At 44.8% G+C, this 20,523-nt stretch overlaps 1 protein-coding gene across 23 annotated transcripts in view; it reads right to left on the minus strand.

Annotated features, from left to right (window-relative positions):
• Positions 1 to 20,523, minus strand: part of mbnl1 (muscleblind-like splicing regulator 1) — a 350,001-nt gene that overhangs the window by 84,787 nt on the left and 244,691 nt on the right. For all 23 annotated transcript variants that reach the window (XM_041183051.1, XM_041183048.1, XM_041183057.1 and 20 more), the window contains one exon: positions 9,334 to 9,504. In XM_041183051.1, the coding sequence (XP_041038985.1) occupies positions 9,334 to 9,504 (171 nt within the window). The remainder of the gene's footprint in view (positions 1 to 9,333; positions 9,505 to 20,523) is intronic.

Below are 20,523 nucleotides of genomic sequence, written 5' to 3' on the forward strand. Positions count from 1 at the left end.
AATGGCAAAGCCAGCTCTGTTGAGCCGCAAAGCCCTCTTTACTAACATCTGGATGCTTGAGCCAGAATTGGGAGAGCTGTCCCACAGACTAGTTTAACAACAGCCTGACATAGTCATACTCATACAATCATACATACAATCTTCCAGGCACCATCATCACCATCCCTGGGTAAGTCCTGTCTCACCGGCAAGGCAGGCCCACCAGAGGTTGCGGCACAGTGGTATACAGACAGGAGGGAGTTGCCCTGGGAGTCCTCAACATTGACTCCGGAACCTATGGAGCCTCATGACATCAGGTCTAACATGGGCAAGGAAACCTCCTGCTGACTACCACCTGCTGCCCCTGCCAACCCCTCCCACCAACTCATTTGATGAATCAGCACTCCTCCTGTTGAACACCAATTGACAGAAGGGCTGATTTTGGGTTCCACCAGGGCCACTCAGCTCCTAAGTTAATTACAGCCCTGATCCAAACATGGACAAAGGAGCTGAATTCAAGAGATGAGGTGAGAGTGACTGCCCTTGACATCAAAGTATTTGATCGAGTGTGGCATCAAGGAAACCTAGCAAAACTGAAGTAATCAGGGAGAAAACTTTCCACCGGTTGGAGTCATCTCACCTCCTGACTCCCAAAGCCTGATCATCATCTACAAGGCACACATCAGGAGTGTGACGGAATATTCTCCGCTTGCTGGATGAGTGCAGCCTGCTTGACTGGCACCTCATCCAACACTTCAAACATTCAGTCCTTCACCACCAATGCACAGTGACACTTTCAGGCATCGTGTAAGCTACTTTATAAATGCAAGTTCATTTTTTTTTTACAACTGGCAAGTCAAAAATGATCCTAGAATTCTATTCTGATGAGTTGGGGACAATTGCTGGAAGTTGGGATCAAGCCAAGATCTATATAGGCACTCCCAACAGACTCTGATGAGAACTCCTTCAGAAAGGACATGAATCATCTCCCTTTCGATGGCCTTCCAAATTCTTGAGGCTGTGATTCAAGTTCCGCAGTTTCCCGGTGATCATTCAGACAAATCAACATGTCTAGATGAGCGAACAGTGCAAGGTGGCTTTTCAGGTGATCGATTGTCATGAAGCAAACTCAATAGTAGCAGTTTTGAAAATAAGGGTTTGAATGCAACCTTGAAATGGGACCCGGGTTTCGAATCCCACCACGGCAGATGGTGAAATTTGAATTCAATAAAAATCTGGAATTAAATGACCGTGAAACCATTGCTGATTGTTGTAAAAACCCATCTGGTTCACTAATGTCCTTTAGGGAAGGAAATCTGCTGCCCTTAGCTGGTCTGGCGTACACGTGACTCCAGACCCACAGCAATGTGGTTGACTCTTAAATGCCCTCTGAACAGGGGCAATTAGGGATGGGCAATAAATGCTGGCCTAGCTGGCAATGCCCAGATCCCATGAATGAATAAAAAGAGAAGCGCGAACAACTTGCATTCATGTAGCGCCTCTAAAGTGGCAATCATCCCAAGGCACTTTCCAGGAGTGTTATCAAACAGAAGTTCACACCAAATTACATAAGAAGATGATAGATCTGGTAACCAAAGGCTTGGTCAAAGAAGTAGGTTTTATGGAGTGTTTTAAAGGTAGTGGGTCAGAGTAGCGCAGAGTCTGTAGAATTTTCACAAGAGGCCAAATGTCTACTTAGAAGAGCACAATCATTATTCCTAACCTGAATTGTTCTGCAATGGAAGCTAGTTACTAAAAGATGTCATGGCACTGTTTTTGAAGAAGAGCAGTGGAGTACTCCCTTGGTGTCCTATATTCATCCCTCGACCAATATCACCTTAAAACAAATTATCTGGTCACTACAACATCAAGGTCTGTGTGAAAATTGGCTGCCATACTTCCTACATTATGACAGTGACTATGCTTCAGAAGGTACAGTGCTGAAGTGTGCAACACTTTCCAAGTGTCAAAGCTTGTATTTTTGATACAGACCTTACTTGGAACAGGAAACTGAAAATGGGAAAGGAGGAAGTAAACTACCCCTCCCATTTTCTAAGGAAACTAAGACTGAAACTGAGATTGGAAACCAAAACTCCTGGTTGTAAAAGGAGACAGAGTCATCAGAGCTCAGTAGTTGATGGGTCCACTGGTGCAGTACAGACAGGCTGAAGAAGACAGAGGCTAGATCCAGAAGCTGAGAATAAGCAAAGGTACAGTTGTTGCAGTCACTGTTTCTGTGACCTGAAGATAACATTAGTGGATCTAAACCATCCGGACCCAGTTGAGGTGGTTCTGCAGACGGGTGCCAACTTCACTGGAGACCATGCCGGCGGAACTCAGGTTGGTTGTGCGCTGCTGTCGGCTAGGAATCAGGCTAGTCCTAAAAGAAGAGCTGGAATTCTTCGTGAGGATGACTGAGTTCTGAAGGACTTGTGACTGAGATCGATGACATATATGCTGAGTGGAATGCTGAGCCCATTTGTAAGATCTGTCTTAGTTGTATCTGCCATTCAATGTGTAATTTATAATTGGCCGCAATTTGCTTGTTAATTTATGTTTAACATGTTGATTCTGGGTTTTAAGAGTATAGGGGGTTAGCTAAGATAGTGTTTAGTGTTTGCTTTGTTTGACTCTTGTATAGTAAAAATTACTTTGTTTAAATCATGGAATCTTGTGTCTTAATTCTTTCAGTAAATATCTGGGATTTTGGATTTCTGTTTTTAAAAAAAAGTTACTGGTCTCGACTGAGATTATACCAATTGACTATAAAGTGCATTGGGATGTCCTGAGCATATGAAAGCCGCTATATAAATGCAGGTGTTTCCTTCCGTTTCTTTCTTACCTAATGATTAATAAAATGATAAGGCCTGACTAATTGATGCAGTGTTTTACAGTGTTCATGCAGCCAAGTAAACAAGTGACAAGTAAAAATGTCTCACTGGCACAGAGCCAATGATTAGCAGTCGGCAATGTGATATCAGTGCATGGAAATTCTACCCAGGATTGAAAAATGAAGCCTGGTTGACTCACAGGATCCACTTTTTTAGACCTACTTTCTAATCGGCTGTTGGGATCCAGCCAGCTCTGCTGATTATATCGTACAATAGTGTTAGGCTTTGGCTGAAACCTTCTGGCTCCATTCTGATTGCTGCAGGGACCTAAATGCTAAGAAGCCTCCTTCCTCTAAATCAGAGGTAAATCCTGGCTCCGTTTCTTAAATCCTATGTTCTCTCCTGCGGGCTCCAATACTCTCTCAACAACAATGGTAATAAAAACAATTTGCGCTAATATCGCACCTTTAACATTGTAAAACATCTTAATGTACTTGGCAGGACTGCTTTCAAATAAAGTTTGGCACCAAAACACAAAGGGTTTTTAGGAGCAGTTGGTCAAAGAGATCATTTTTAAGGAGAGTCTTAAGTGGAGGGAAGGGAGATAGGGAGGTGGAGAGGTTTAGGGAGGGAATTCCAACATGTTGTACCTAGGCAACTGAAGCACAGCTGTCAATGCTGGAAGGATTAAAATCAGGCATGCACAAGAATCCAGTATTGGTGGGGCGCAAAGATCATGGGGGGGTTTTAGATCTGGAAGAAGCTAAAGAGATAGGGAGGATCGAGGCCATGGGGGGATCTGAACAACGATGGACATTGAAAGTCTGCACACAAACACAGAAACCGACAGGGGCACGCCTGTTGTCCGAAACCACAGAAAGAATGCAATGGCACAGGAGGCGGCCATTCGGCCCTCGAGAGCTATCAAACTATAGTCTCCACTCTTCCCACTCTTTCCCATGGCGTTTAAAATTCAGGCGTTGATTAACTGTGAGCCAATGTAGGTCATTGAGCATGGGGACAAAGTGTAACAAGATTTGGCACGAGTTAGGATATGGGCAGCAGAGTTGGAGGTTCCATGATCACCTATCCAATGTGCCTTCATCCCCCCCCCGCCACCACCACCCCCCCCCCCCAAAAACCACCACCACCACCCTCATGACCTGCTCACTAGTTATGGTTGAGTCATCATTCTTCACATGTGAATCCAGACTGGTGACTATTCAACTGGTTGAGGGGCATCATCGCCAACTGCAGTCAGTCTGCTCACTCACCTATCTAGATGGGTGCTTTCTAACGGCAGTGATAAGGCACAGAAGCTCTGGCCTCTCTCTCACCCTGAAGCGCTCCATTGAAGTGCTTCTGCTGCCAACGACTGAGCTCATATAGAAGGTGCCAGCCATGGCTCATTGGGCAGGGCCCTAATTCCCACTCCAGGTCTTCGAGCACATGATCTCGTGACCATTCTCCAAAAGTATCTGCTTAGACATAAAGAGCTTTGGGGCATCCTGAGGTTGCGAAAAGCACTATGTAAAAACAATTTTTTAATGTGAACTCTGTAACTTTGTTGGGTGTAAGAGGAATGATGAGGATTGTAAATTATTTATTATTTACTGATACTGAAGTAAAATTTCCATTGCTCAGGTGTCAGAGGTGCAAAATATAGTTGTGAAGGAGAAAAAGGATGTTTCCCCAACCCAATTTTCATCATCCCACCACTGACAGATATCATCAGCTGCTTCGGCCCTCAGTTATGGAATTCCCCACGTAAACCTCCTCAGCTCTCTAGTGCACTCTCCTCCTTTAAGACGTTTGTCAAACCTATCTCTTTAACCAACAGCTCCTTATGTGACTCAGTGTCCTGTAAAGTGCCTTGGGATGTTTTATTACATTAAATGTACAATATAGATACGGGTTGCTGTTGTGAGTATGAACAGCCACGGTGCTTTCACTTTGGGAGCAATGGGGAAAAAAGAAACAGGAGTACATCATTGAACACCTGGTGCCTGTTCTGCCATTGAGTTTGATTATGGCTGAACTGTACTTTGACTCCATTTACCTGCCTCTGCACCTTGTCATTTGATGTCTGAGTAGAATTGACAATTCTCACACTGGTTCTCACTTAAATGTCAACTTTTTCACTTCTCTCCTAAAGGCGGTGGTTTCTTACCAGCGAACAAGCCCATAGACGCCAACCAATCTTTGTTTCGTCATTCAAGTGGCAATTGATTATATGTGAGGGTCAGCAGGAAAAGCATCCGCAGTATGCTCCCTGTGCAATACTATCTCATCTGACACAACTTCCAACAGTGGGGTGTGAGGAGCAAACAGGAACACAATCTCTGGGTGATTTTTGTCTCTCAACTCCAGGGGGGCTGAAGGCAATTGTTGCACCTCTGTTATTGCCCTGACTGAGACCTACTAACCTAGCAAAGAGCAAACTCTCAAGCCTGGTATTTTCCTAAACTATATTTATAGTCTCCACTATTCATTGTCTAAACTCCTACGCTGAGAAAACAAAGTGATTAACGGAACGTGGTGTAGTATTGATATAACTGGGCAAGCAATCTGGAACCCTTGACTAATCTAGAGAATCTGAGTTCAAATCCCCAGTGTTGAAGCTACTGTTGTCTTTTCCTGAACTGCTCTGCACACAAAAACTGGCCTGAAGATATTCACAATGTCTTTAGTTAAGGATTAAGGTTAGCATTACGTTTGACTTTGCATGCATTGAGAAGTACATTCCTTTTCACTGAATGCTTACTTTTATTTTATTCTTTCATGGAATGTGGACATTGCCGCTAAGGCCAGCATTTGTTGCCCATCCCTAATTGCCCTTGAAATGGCCTAGCAATCCACTCATTTACAGAGGGGAGTTAAGAGTTAACCAAACTGCTGTGGGTCACATGTAGGCCAGATCAGGTAAGGATGGCAGATTTCTTTCCCTAAAGGGCATTAGTGAACCAGATGGGTTTTTATAACAATCAATGATAGTGTCACTTGTGTCAGCCCTGGCTGTGCTTCTGCAACCATAAATAACACAGAAGAAGTCGGGTGCTACAGAGTAGAGCACACCATGCTGTGTTGAACTCTCTGTATTTGGGGAGATGAGAGGCAGAGGCCAGGAACTCTCTCACAAGGTTCAAGGCTGGAGGGGGAAAAGGCTGGGCTTAGTAAAGAAGACCTGGGGGAACATTTGTCATTGAGTTGGTATCTTATAGACTCAGATGTTTACAGCACAGAAGGAGGCCATTCAGCCCATCATGTCCAAGCCGGTCAACAAAGATCTGACTCCACCAATCCCATTTTCCAGCACTTGGCCCATTGCCCTAGAGGCTATGGCAATGCAAGTGAATATCTAAATACTTCTTAAATGTTATGAGAGTTTCTGACTCAACCACCCTTTCAGGCAGAGAGTTCTGAACTGCCACTACCCTTTGGGTGAAGAAATTTCTCCTCAACTCCCCTCTTAGCCTTCTACCACTTACTATGCACCCTGGTTATTGACCCCCCTACTAATGGAAAAAGTGCTTTCCTATCCACCCTATCTATGCCCCTCAATCTTATACACCTCTATCAGGTCCCCTCTCAACCTTCACTGCTCCAAGGAAAACAACCCCAGCCTATCCAATCTTTCCTCATAGCTCAGACCCTCCAGCCCAGACAGCATCCTGGTAAATCTCCTCTGCACCATCTCCAGTGCAATCACATCCTTCCTATAATGTGGTGACCAGAACTGCACACAGTACTCCAGTTGTGGCCTAACCAGCTTTTTATACAGTTCCAGCATAACCTCCCTGCTCTTCATTCTATGCCTCAGCTAATAAAGGCAAATATCCCATATGCCTTCTTAACCATCTTATCTACCTGCCCTGCTACCTTCAGGGATCTGTGGATGTGTACACCTGGATCTTCAGTACTTTCCAGGGTCCTACCATTCATTGTGCAATCCTTTGCCTTGTTAGCCCTCCCAAAGTGCATTACCTCACACTTTTCCAGGTTGAATTCCATTTGCCACAGCTCTGCCTACCTGACCAGTCCATTGATATCCCCCTGCTATGGCTATCCTCCTCACTTTTACCACCCTACCAATTTTTTGTGTCATCCGCAAACTTCTTGATCATACCCCCTACATTTAAGTCCAAATCATTTATGTACACCATAAACAGCAAGGGCCCCAGCACCCAGCTCTGCAGAGTCCCATTGGAAACAGACTTCCAGTCATAGAAACACCTTCTGCCATCATCATCCTCTGCTTCTTGCCTCTCAGCCAATTTTGAATCCAACGTTTCACTTTGCCTTGGATCTCATGGGTTCTTACTTTCTTGACCAGTCTGCCATGAGGGACTTTATCAAAAGCCTTGCTGAAGTCCATGTGGACTACATCAAATGCATTACCCTCATCAACACTCCTGGTTAACTCATCAAAAAATTCAATCAAATTTGTCAAACACAACATTTCTTTATCAAATCCATGCTGACTATCCCTGATTAATCCATGACTCTCCAAGTGCAGATATATTCTGTCGCTCAATTCTTTCTAGTAACTTCCCCACCACTGAGGTTAGACTGACTGGCCTATAATTTCCTGGTCTATCCATTCCTCACTTTTTAAATAAAGGGACAAAACTAGCAGTCCTCCAGTCCTCTGGCACCTCACCTGAGGCCAGATAGGGTTTGAAAATTACTGCCAGGGCCCTTGATATCTCTTCTCTTACCTCCCTCAAAAGCCTGGGATACACCTCGTCTGGGCCTGTGGATTTATCCACTTTTAAGGCAACTAGTATCTCCTCTCTCTCTCTATGTTAATTTCCTCTAATATTTTAAAGTCCTCCTAGTAACCTCCTCTCAGCCACAGTATCTTGCTCCTACTTGTTGTTTGGGTTAATAATCTACTGCTTGATTCGCTACAATAACCATTTGGTTGACTGAGCTAGTAATCTATTGGTCGCTTGGGCCTATAATCTTGTAGTTGGTTGTATCAAGAATCTATAGGTTGGCTGGGATAATAATCTATTGGTTGGTTGGGCCTATAATCTACTAGTTAGTTTTGCTAATAATCTATTGGTTGGCTGGACTAATAATCTGTTGGTTGGTTGGGCCAATCATCTGCTCATTGGTTGGATCAATACTCTATTGGTTGGTTGGGTCAATAATGTAACAGTTAGTTAGGTCAATAATGCTACATGTGCACCTCCTGATGTCACTGGGTTTGATAATCTTTTAAATGAAAATCAAATCAACAAAATTGGGATAAATCAGGCACAGCCCCTAATTCAGGTCAGCTGTAAAACCAAGGACAAAAGTTTAAAGGAACCTTACAAACTTTAAATCAAAATGTGATTAAAGGGGTCAACAAAACACCCCAGGCCCCGCGGTGCCCACCGAGCACGGAAGGCCTCGAGAGTGCCAGCAGACACCGCGTGTTCCCTATCCAGGGACATCCGGCAGCGAACGTAGCCGCAGAAGAGGGACAAACAATCGGGCGGGACTCCCCCGTCGATCGCCCGCTGCCTGGACCTGTTAATGGCCAACTTGGCCAGGCCCAGGAGCAGGTTCACGAGGAGGTCCTCCTCCTTCCCAACCCCCTTCCGCACCGGGTGCCCATAGATCAGGAGCGTGGGGCTGAAGTGCAAACAAAACATCAATAAAAGGTTTTTCAAATAACTAAAAAGGGAGTGCAGCCTACAACACCCTATGTATACATGGTCCACGGACTCCACAAGACCGCAAAAAGGGCACGTGTCCTGAGAGTCCGTGAACCTATGCATCCTCTTATTATAGGGGACTGCTGCATGCAACACCCCCCAACCCAGGTCCCCGATAGAAAGGGGGAGGACACCTCCGTAGAGGGCCTCCCATCGGGGGCCTCCGCCGCCGGACGGCAACAAGGCATGCCAGGGCGTGTCCGGTCGACGGACAAGGGTGAGAAAATGGAAGGTGTGCAGCAGCAGTCCGTACAAAAAGCCCCTCTTTGCCGTGCCAAAAGGCACGGAGGGCATGTCCCCGAGGCGGCTCATATTGCGGGGCACCAGCACCCGAGGGAGGTTTCGGGGCTTGGGGCCAATGTGGAATTCTGTCCGAACAGGGGAACGTTCAGAAGGAAGACCACCGCGCACCTGGGCCACCTCAAGACCCAAAATAACGTCGGGTCACTGGGCTTGATAGTGGTGGACATTGGTTCTGGCCTTTACAAGGTCACCAGTACAGGAATGTGATATGACTGCGTACTTGTTGGATTCTGGTGGGTTCCACCAAACTACTGCCGGTTAGAGAGCTACGTGGAGATCCCAAACCTAACCAGACTTGGGGATACTGAATGGTGGATGGGAGTGGAGGCTGGCATACTACACTGACACACAAAAAAGACACCCGCCTAACCTAACACGACAAACAATCAAAGGCAAGGGGGACTGATTTTTTTTTTCTCTAAATGTACTGGGTGATGCGACCTCAACTTCTTAAACAACCTGCAATGTAATCATTCTAAGCTGGGTTCAAAAGGCAATTTGAACATGCTCACCACAGGTTGCAGCGGGGTCCCAGGCATCATGGCGTTAGCTAACTGCATCTGCTGGGCCAGCATGGCCATGTTTTTCTGCTGTATCAGGTTATTGCGTCCATTTATCTCCAGCTGTGTTTTTAAGTGGGGTGGAGGGTGAAGGTACTTGCAGTTTTCTCTGGAGCAGCGACCCTGAGGAAGATAAAGAGGAGCAACAACACAGTTAAGACCAAATGCATTTGAGCCCCCCCAAACACAACACCTGAATCGAGTTACAACAACACATATTAACATTTTCTCTTCAGTTACTGGCTGTCAGTTCGCAGAGATGATCGGGCTTGATATTAAACATCACCACACTATCCACTAACCCCCCCATCCCCCCGCCCCCCCCCCCACCCCCCCCCCCCCCCCCCCCCCCCCCCCCCCCCCCCCGCCCCCCCCACCCCAGCCATGGGAGGGGTTAAAATTATGCCAAATCCACTTACAAGCATGAGGACATTCTGTTCTCATCCACCCGGTGGCCAGATAGTGGATCAGGTCAGGTTTTGGCCAGGATTACGAGAACTCCGAGAATATTCCTGAAGTACTGCCCAGACTTTCAGGTTTGCCACCGTACTGGCAACCCTTTTTAAAACTGGTGCATATGAGGTCTAGTAGCATTTGTTTCTCATTACGCATAATTCTCAACATTTGCAGGGCCAGTTTTCAGGCGAAAATTTCACCAATTTTCTCAGAGCAACAGCGAGTGGAGAACATTCATTTCTTCTTTTCTATTTTATATACAATGCACAGCAAAGAAATGGGCCATTCAGTCTGTGATGGTGTCTATGCTTCAAACCAACCACCTCCCATCTCTGTGTGATGAGATGCTGAGTAAACTGGACCTATATTCTATGGAGCTTAGAAAAATGAGAGGTGATCTCAGTGAAAACTACACGATTCCAAACAGGCTTGACAGGGGCAGAAATGAGAAGTTATTTCCCCTAACCTAGAACACGGGGTCACAGTCTCAGGGTAAGGGGTTTCAATCATTTAGGACTAAGATAAGGGTTGTGAATCTTTGGAATTCTCTACCCTAGAGGGCTGTGGATGCTCCATCGTTAACTGTATTTAAGGCTGAGATAAACAGATTAGTGGTTTCTTTGGGAATCAAGGGCGCAGGCAGGAAAGTGGAGTCGAAGCCCAAGATCAGTCATGATCATATTGAATGGCCAAATGGTCTGCTCGTGCTCATATTTCTTGTGTTCTTATGTTCTTGTGTAATGCTATAAACATATCCTTCTATTCCTTTCTCCCTCATGTGGGTATGTAGTTTCCCCTTCAATGCATGTATATCATTCACTTCAGCTACTCCTCGTGGTAGCGAATTCCACATTCTCACTTCTCTCCGAGTAAGGAAATTTGTCCTGAATTCCTTCTTGGGTTTACTGATGACTATCTTGTATTTATGATCCCTAGTTCATAGTTTCCATCTCAATGTTTGCATAAACGATCCAATCCAAATAAAAAAGCTATTATTGAAAGTCTAAGCTTTTTTCTGGTGTAGATCACCAGAACCTCTGGCGATTCCACTCATGTAGCAACCTCCCTTCCTACACTGGGTCCCAACTGAATAGGAAAAGTAAGAACCCCCGTCACAGGGAGTCACCATTTATTGTCATTGGACTCAAAAGGGGCAGGCAGAAGTCTGCCTCAGGTTGGAAACCCCTGGCTTTCCAAGAATTAAAGGTGAATCTCCTGAACACTTCCCTGAGTAAAGCCCAGAAGAAAGATCACAGGGGCATTAAAAGAAAGTGTGTGTTCGTAGTTGACTTCCTTCGGAAATGCATTGTTTATACACATAAGTAACTTCTTATAAATGTATAAAGTAAAAAAACAGTTTGACTGTCAGGCAAGCATCATCCAAGGAGGTAATTAGGAGCCTGTTTGCTTTCCAATTGGTGTGGGAAGGGTGGGGGTCGGGGGGGGAGGGGCGCAGGGCTGTGGGGATGATGTCTTCAGCAACTAATGGTATGAGTACAGAGGCGGAGCAGTTTGAGGCGTGCGACCATGTGATGAAACCTCCAGGAATATGTCCAGCTGGAGCTGGCAATCTGTGTCCCAGCCCTTGCAAGTCTGACAGTTCAACCTCAGGAGTGGCAGAGACCCAGCTCAGCCTGGTCCTTGCTGGTTTACAAGGGGTCTACCGGGCTCCTGATGGAGTTTGAGTAAACCTAGCTCATTCACCTGCATTGCCAGCTCCTTTGACAATACTCGTTTTACCCTCTGCAGCTGGCATGGGAAAGTTTCAAAGAATCATAGCACAACGTTTGCTTTATAAACAATGTTAGTTCCATTCTTCCAATTGACCGGTGTCCATCTCAGCCCTAGTTTGGGTATCCAGACCAATTTGCAGGCAAGATATATACTTTCTGAGCTGACTCAATCCTCTGGTAAACCAATTACCTCATTTATACCCTGTATGTGGGATGAGACTTGAATTTAACTGACTGGCATCATCTCAACTTTCTCCTCACTCCCCTATAAATTTTGGATACAGATTAAATTTAGACCTGGTCTGACAATAATAAATTGCATTTTTATAGCATCTTTAATGTAATAAAAACATCCTAAACCACTTCATATGGTCATTTCAAACAACATTGGACACTGAGCCACATAAGGAGATATTTCAGCAGATAACTTAGTCAACTTGTTAGGCATAAAGGAGATCTTAAAGGAGGAGAGAGAGATAGAGAGGTTGAGAAGGGAATTCCAGAGCTTAGGACCTAGGCAGCTGAAGGTATGGCTGTCAATAGGTAGAACAATTAAAACGAGGGATGCTCAGGAACAACAAACTGAAGGAGTGCAGATATCTCAGAAAGTTTTAGGGCTGTAGGAGGTTACAGGATTGGTGAAGGGTTCAGCTTTCTCTAACTCTGAAGCTTACAGAAGCCATTACACATGACTTGGAAGCATAGACATTACCAATCTAGGATTGAGTTGTGGAGTTTCACAGGCTGGAAACGCATTTCAGGAATTATACCATTGTGGTTTGTGGATCTGAGCAAGGTTATCAATCTATTAATGATCAAAACAACCCCATGGGTCCCTGTGCCTAAGTGCTCAAATTCCTGATGCACACTCCAATTAATCAAACCCAACATTAAATCAACACGTTTAAAAGAGTTCACATTTCTGTTGTAGGTTAATCAGCTGAAACTCTCTGGGGCCTCCCCGATATCATTGTCGTTGGGTCTGTTATAAAAGCCCCTCAGAAACAGCTACGAGGCATCATGTTGTTAGCAAGGTGAATGTTACATTATCACCGCTAATCACCATGTTGTGTTATCACCACTGATCACCATAATGCATTCTGGTGCCAGCTGTTGTGTCTCAACAATAAGATTTCGAGACCTTTATGTTTAAACGTGAACAACTTAATGTTGATCTTTTAACTATGTACAGATCCAAGACTACTGCTGTGCATGCTGCTGCTGCCATGCTGGTAGGCTGCTTCTAGAATGTTCTACCAGTCTAATGCCATGTAACTCTATACATCATACTGTGGGCAGTGTTATTCTCCCGTCCCACATAACCCTTGCTCTGCTGAGTACCTTTACCTTAGAATAGCATGCAAGCACATACAACATCATACAACAGCAAAGCTCCTCTCCAAGAGGTGTGTTCTGTGGACTACTTGGAAAAGATATGATTTATCCTTTTTTGCTCCGATCCGTCACTGTTTTACATAAGTGATCGTCACATCTAGGAGACGTTATCGCTCCTGTGAATGCAAACGCACTAATACAGATGCGTTCTTTGTCAGAGTAGATCACAATCCCTTACAAACAGTGCCATGGGATCCTTGCCTCGATAATGAAGCATTCATTTGGTGTAACAAAGGTCATCGCTGGGTGGGGTTTGAACTCAGCCAGCTTGTAACAGAACATCAGCCACGACCAAAGAGGAGAGGGAAATGATTTAATGCCTCTATGGAAATAGTGGACAAAGGGATATTGTACTGATACATCAACTGTTGGTAAGCGAATTTTGCCACAATTTAATTTCAAAACCCAGAGCAGATGGGGCTCTTTTCACTGATCGATCACCTCTTCCAATCTGACTGCGTAGCAAAGTTGCAATAGGATCAAAGGTTTGAGATGGCATCAGAATTTTAAGACAGAACACAAAATTTATTCAATCCGAAAAGTATGAGAATAAAGCAAGATAAATTGATATCATCTGGGCTCGTATATTAAATTAAAATGATCTGCAAACTTAGTCAAAATCTGAATGGTCAAATTATAGGGCCTCATGCCTCCTCAAAAACAAAAGAAAGATTAGCTTTATACAGCGCCTTAACCTTAGGACATCTCAAAGTGCTTCACAACCAAAGAAGTAGGTTTTGAAGTGTAGTCACTGTTGCAATGTAGGAAACACGGCAGCTATTTTGCATATGGCAGCGTGATAACAGACTGGATTTTATGGCGGGTTAGGGGGGAAGCGTACCTGGAAGGAAAGTAACTTCCAAACCGATCAACTTTAAGGATGCCCGGCAACAATGAAGCACTCTGGGCAGCCTAAACAAGCTGAGGGTGGGACTTCCATCCCTCAGTGGGCGGAAGTCCCGTCCCTGAGTGGGGCCTCTGTTTATTGTCTCATCCAAGAAATAGTGCGCCTGACAGCGTGGCACTCCCTCAGTACTGCACTAGGAGTGTCAGCGTGGACTTTGCATTCAAATGTCTGGAGAGCGACCTGAACTCATCATCTGCATGACTCAGGTGTGACAATGCTACAGCTGACACTAAAGCCTAGAGGTATTTCTAACTGGCACTGTTGGGGCATATTTCCCTGCATTGGCAATTTGGGCCTGGAGGCCAGTGCACCCCATCAATAATGAAGAGGAATTCCTGTGGGAGCCTATGATTTGGTACCTGAGCTCCCAAAACGTGTTGGGATTGAACATAACAGATTGTTTGAGTACAGCAAATAGAAGGTAATCGGGTGGTTCGGGGCAAGAAGAAAACCGCACAGTTATAAACGAGCCCTCCCTTACAGGGATGTGCTTCTTACTGCCCGGAAAATCTTCCCTTATATTTCCAACTCATTTGAATATTGAAGTTTAACGGGAAAGGCTGATTTCAATATCGTTCCCTGATTGGAGGACTAATCCAAATATGAATAGCACGGTGAGCCCTGAATTAGAACATCAAGACACATCCTAAATCAAAACATGTACAACAGTCAGCATCAGAAACTTGTGCATGTGTAAGGACATGAATTTAAGCTAGATAGAAGAGAGAAATTAACCATCTTGGTCTATGCTTTAAGGAACCTTGTGTCAAAGGCAATTCGACAAAGATGGCCGCTCTGTGTGCCTGGTTCAGGACACAGCATTAGCCCTTTCATAAGATGCTTGAAGCTTCATGCTCTGCACCTTGTGACCCTAAACTGCCTTACCACAGTTTTATTTCAGTTTGACTTGCTGAGAAACTGCTGCCAAGAGTCAGGGAGGAACAAGTGGGAGAAAGCTCATCAATGGGTTAAATGGACTAAAATGCCACTGATTAACTGAGGGCGAGATAACGCCAGGGCCTTATGGGTACTGCATGGAGTTAGGGAGGGAGGACTGCACAAGAGCAAAATTCAAACCGTTTCGACACGTGGTCACCTTTTTCTTGAAAGGATTTGGGGCTGTATCCATCCATTGCACTGACTGTCTCATTACTGTGTGTAACTAATTGTATAAATCATTAAAATGATTAATGCCACTGCTTGGACAGAGGGAAAAGAGGAAAATTAGGTGAGGGGAGAGCTGCATAACCTTAAGGGGGCTAACATATTGGTTAACATGTTGAACTGATCTCCATTTAAGTGGCAGATGATAACAAGATATTTGCACATCTCTGCACAGTACATTCCTTCATTCATTCTAGCCCATTGAAACAAAGACACCCAAATGTACTGAAGAGTTCAAGGCTACTATATTGTCTGCATTATGGAATAATACTGTTAAAGGACACCCATAAAAAAAGCTTGTTGACCATTGTTGACCCTTTCACACCCATCATGCACAGCTTCCACAGCCTCTGAAAGACTTGTTTAAAATCATTTACCTTTGATAATCTTTTCCCTGATATAAATGTACACATATAATTTAAACTGTCCGGCAAAGAATCCACTTGATAACCTTCAATCACATGGATTTCATCTCTGAAAGCAGCAATCTGAGTCACACAGGAATGTACTTTCACTGGAGTCCTAATATCATAAGGCATTAAATACACTGACCTCACATTTCCAATTGCATGACTCAGCCCTTGAAATTATAGCACACGCCCTTGAGAAAATGGTGGATTAGTCAGAATGGATATTCAGCACTCTTGCAACCTGAGACTGCAAATACCCCATTCCACAAACAGGACATGCCAGCCAGCTATTGCAAACATCACATGGAGGCTTTGTCCAAGGGCTTTTTCCTTCAAAGCTATGTGCCATGTGACATGTCATTTAGATCTGACTCACCAGGCAGAGCTCCTACAGGACCTAGTGGGAAGGCCATGGGATCATGTGAACATTTGTTTTACACCCTGCCCAATATGGTGCCTCATCAACTTCAATGGAGGATAGAAAACAGGGCGTGGTGCATAAACCTGTGTTCCACTCGATGCCATTCATCTCTGAATGGATGGGTTAGGTTCGTTTTGTCCTGGCAGTTTGTGATTGCCTACCCACCCCCTTTAATGAGACCAATGTCAACTTGAGAATAGGCTGGATGGGTGAATGAAATAAAGGGAATGTGGGAACTGGTTGGTGAAATGTGCTCAGACTATTTGTCCTGTTTCTGGGTTGTAACTTTCAATGCACTTGTGTGCAGAAGCAGGCAGCCCTGATTGTGAACATGAAATCATGAATTTCTATCCAGCTTTGTAATTTTTAGTAATCCTGCAGAATTTGATCAGCTGGTAGCACACTGACTCTGAGCACTGAGTCAGATAGCTGTGGGTTCAAGTCTTACACTGGGATTTGAGCATGTAATCTACGTTGGCACTTTCAAAAACTATAAATGGCTAGCTGCATCAGTGCCACATGGACCACAGCCAAGTGGCATTCCTTTTTGCTTTCATTGTCTCCCTCCTTCTCTTTTCACACACTGCCTGGCTACAGGATTTGCCTATGCATTCTCCTGTGGGAGAGCAAGAGGTTACTGGAAGGGCTCAGGCTAGCCCAGGATTCCTGATTGAAGCAGGAGCCCTCCGGTAACACAATTGGTTTAATAGAGGGATTTCACTTTTGCTATGAATTCTGGGATAGCCATGCCTCCATGGTAGTCCTTTTGCTTCCTCTTGCTCTCCAGTTTCATAAAGTAAAAGAAGGCTGGGAATTATCAGCACAGTAAACACTCTTGAGAGATAGTGATCTCTCATGCCAGATTTCCATAGATTGGTTAGGAGGTCTGTCTATCTAGTGGAGTGCTTCACTTAAAAGCCTCGGTGTTATAGAAGAGATTGCAGATGGGATGCCTGTCTACAGCAAAAACTGGATAGTGCAGTTGACAGCTGACAGATTGCAAACATTTTTTTCTGACTGAGATTGCCATGCCCTATAGAATCATAGAATGGATGAACAGAAAGAACAAAGAAGTCAGTTAGATCCAGAGTGGTAGCACGGGAATCAAAAAGATTGCTAAGTACAGTTAGAGAGAGAAAGCTAGGCAAGTATGGGCATTGGAAATGAAGACCTGAGAGCCTTGTACTGGCAACAACTGAGGGAGAAATTGAGGGTAAAACAGAAGTGGAAGAAGAAAAATCAGATGGGTGGATAATATTGTGATGTGGACTGAGGGAGGCTTGAAGAAAGCCAGAGAATAAGTAAAATAACGTCAACTAAGTCTATGATGTAAATGATTAAACAACTAGAATCATAGGGCAGAATATTGTGCTTGTCATGCCAGGCATGCGCCCAACCCAAACGAGTGTAAAATGATGTGATATGACATTGGGCAAGCGCAATATTCCAGTCGGTGGGTGCACGTGGAAGTCGGCAGCGCGCCTGTCAACAACTGAGCGGTGTATTAAGGCCCTTAATTAACTAATTGATTGAAATTTTTCGCTGCCCATCCAACTGTTTGGTTGACGGGTGGGCGAAAAGGCCAAGCAGCCTTTGCATTATTTGGCGAAACTTCATTCACGGGCGGGATGAGGTTTCAACCAGTGATTTTAAAAAAAAACCTTTCAAATTCATCTCTAACATGTCCCCTGCTCATGTGACAGCGTCACATGTGGGGGCATGTTTTTAACGTTTCTAGTTGCTTTATTTTTTTTATTTTAAGAACCTTCAACTCGGTGAGGCAGCTCTGTACCTCAGGGAGCTTTCTCCTGCACGCACCCGCGCACATGTGTGAACTTCTGCGCCCCTCCCTCTTCAGTGCACGTTTCCCGCTGGCTTGGCCATTAACTGGCCAGCCCGCATGACATCGCGGTCCAGCCATCGAATTTTACAGCAGAGCAGGATGTCATTTTGCCCATTGTGCTCTTTGGAAAAGCTATTTGACTCCTCCCACACCAACTCTCTTTCCCCACATCCCCACAATTGTTTTACGTCTTGAGTATGCATCAAATCCTCTTTTGAAAGTCACCACTGAATCTATTTCCAGCATTCTTGGCAGTGCGTGTCAGATCAACTCACTGCATGAAAAGAATTCTCCTCACCTGCCCCTCTGGTTCTTTTGCCAATGCCTTAAACCTGTGTCCTCTGGTTTCCAACCATCCTGCCAGTGGAAACAGTTTATCCTTATTTACTCCATCAATAACACCCTCCCCCCCCAACCACCTTCCCACCGCCCCATCATTTTGAACACCTTCACTAACTTTCCCCTCAATCATCTCTCTTGTAGGGAGAATAATCTCAGTTTTACCAGTTTTCCACACAACAGAGGTAAAAGCGATGGTTTTGAATGCCAGCCTTTCCAATTCAATGGAATATCTTAAAAGCAAGCAGGTGTCTGTTTTTTTTTCTGGAGATTACTATTAAGTAACCTTTTGTTGATGATGATGCTAATAACCTACAGTGCCTCTGACGCCAGTCAGTTCTTTTGAAGGGTTGGGTGCTTAGAGGCAGTCAGTAACATGGGAAATCTGAATCAAACGGCCCTGTGTGACCTGCAGATCATGAACTGGCATTGGTAAAGTTAGTTATGGAGGTAACAAAATTGGAATGTGAAAGTGAGAGGGGTGAGACACAGACACCACATGATGTTTTCCTCAACCAACACGTCAACAACTTGGCGGCAACAAGCCCAGAATGTTCTAAGTAGCCAGTCTCACTGAGGTTAACCCCCTTCATGCCACAACCTCAATCTTAAGCAAAGGTACCAAGGGAGACTGGGGGGCAGGATTGAGGGTTTGAGTTGGGGCTCTAACGTCGAGGTCAACTGGGGGTCCTGACAACACACTGTGTCAGGAATATCCCAGCAGTGATTTTTCCTGAACTGGCCATTTGGTGGCCTGAGGACGTGTCCGCCATGCAATTAAAGATGGCGTAGGTACTCTCGAAGCTGAGGGGCAATAAGCAGCCCTCTAGCAGGAAAGCAGCCTGTTGTTGCAGGTAAGGAAGAGACAGGGCATCTCCTTCTATAAATTTTAAAATAGCCCCAGCTGCTAGGTCACCACTATAAAGGGACAGTCCTATGGCAGCAGCTCTGGCCCAGGTAGAAGGGGAGGGCCGAAAAGCCTGACTAGAGCACTGGCCTCCAGTCTGCTGCTGACAGGCTATGTTCAGGCCACTGGTCTGTCCCCAGCGCCCCGGAGACTCTCTGGCTGACTGGAAAATATGGAGCCTCTGATAATTGATGTTAATCTACCTCAGATAGCTACCCACATCTGGGAAAATGGCTCAGGAGTGGGATGGTGATGGAAAATCAGCACATCCGCAAAATTATAAGCCTGCCTCTGTTCCTATATGGCAGCAAAAATTCTGCCCTGATATTCATCCCGCCTTTCAAAAATATCTCAAACAATCACTAGGATAATGAATTATTTTGAAGCACTCCAGCTGTTAGAATCACAGAAAAGCGCAACACAAAATGGGTCATTTGGCCCATCGACTCTGTGCTGGCTCTTTCAAAGATCAATCCAGCTAGCCCCAGTCCTCTGCTGTTTCTCCATATCCCTGCATTGTTCTTCTCCTTCAAGTATTTATCCAATTCCTTTCAGAAGGCAACTCTTACATCTGTAACCATCAACCTACAATTCCAAATCCTACCCACTTGTTGCATAAAAGTTTTCTCTCATGTCGTTCCTAGTCCTTTTGCCAATCACCTTAAATCTGTGCCCTCTGGTTATATCGACCCTTCAGCCATTAGAATCTGTTTCTCTTTATTTACTCTATCTAAACTCTTCATGATGTTAAGCACCTTGATCAAATCTCTCAGCTTTGCTGTTGCACAATCAATGGCAGCTAGCTGTTTTGCACACAGGATGATCTCACAAACAGCAATGAGAGGGATAATGGTGCAGCATGTGTAAGGAGGACATGGCACCAGCCTGCTAGATCTGGATGAAAATCATGGGATCTCGGAGGTCCAACTGAACCAGGCCTCAGTTTAACATCTCATCCAAGAGACAGCAGCTCAACAACACCAATGCAGCACTCCCTCAATACTGTGTTGAATCATAGAGATTGTATGCATAATCTCTGACTGAGAGACTAGCTACCAACTATGTTGACCCAAGTGCTTTATGAAAAGCTTGTATTTTCTATATGTGCGATGTCTCCTTTAAGATCAAGGTGAACTGGGGAGTATTCCAAAAGATGGTTAATTGGTTCCTTGATTATGACATCATTAGGTTCTAAGAAATGCCCAGGTAGCCAAAATCCAAGAAGCAAAGGGTAAACAGACAGCTAATTGCAGTGGAGTCAGATTTCAGCCTGTGTGGTGGCAAGCAGGTCAGACACTTTGAGAATTTGTGCAAGAGGAAACAAACAAGACTCTCACTGAAATAGTTTTCTGTTTGATATTCAGAACAGATCCTAATGTTGAAGCAGGTCTCTCAGAATAGAGCAGAGACTATGAGCAGGATTTTCCAGCTCCGTCCGCTGCTGGGATCGCCCAAAGTCGATGGACTTTGGACTGGGCCGCTGAATCACCTGCGGCAGGTCCCACCATAACAGGGCCAGAAAATCCCGTCCTGTCTTACTGTGTGTGTTATACGGTTGGAAAGGTAG

The sequence above is a fragment of the Carcharodon carcharias genome, chromosome 2, assembly GCF_017639515.1.
Source record: "Carcharodon carcharias isolate sCarCar2 chromosome 2, sCarCar2.pri, whole genome shotgun sequence".
Taxonomy (NCBI): Eukaryota; Metazoa; Chordata; class Chondrichthyes; order Lamniformes; family Lamnidae; genus Carcharodon; species Carcharodon carcharias.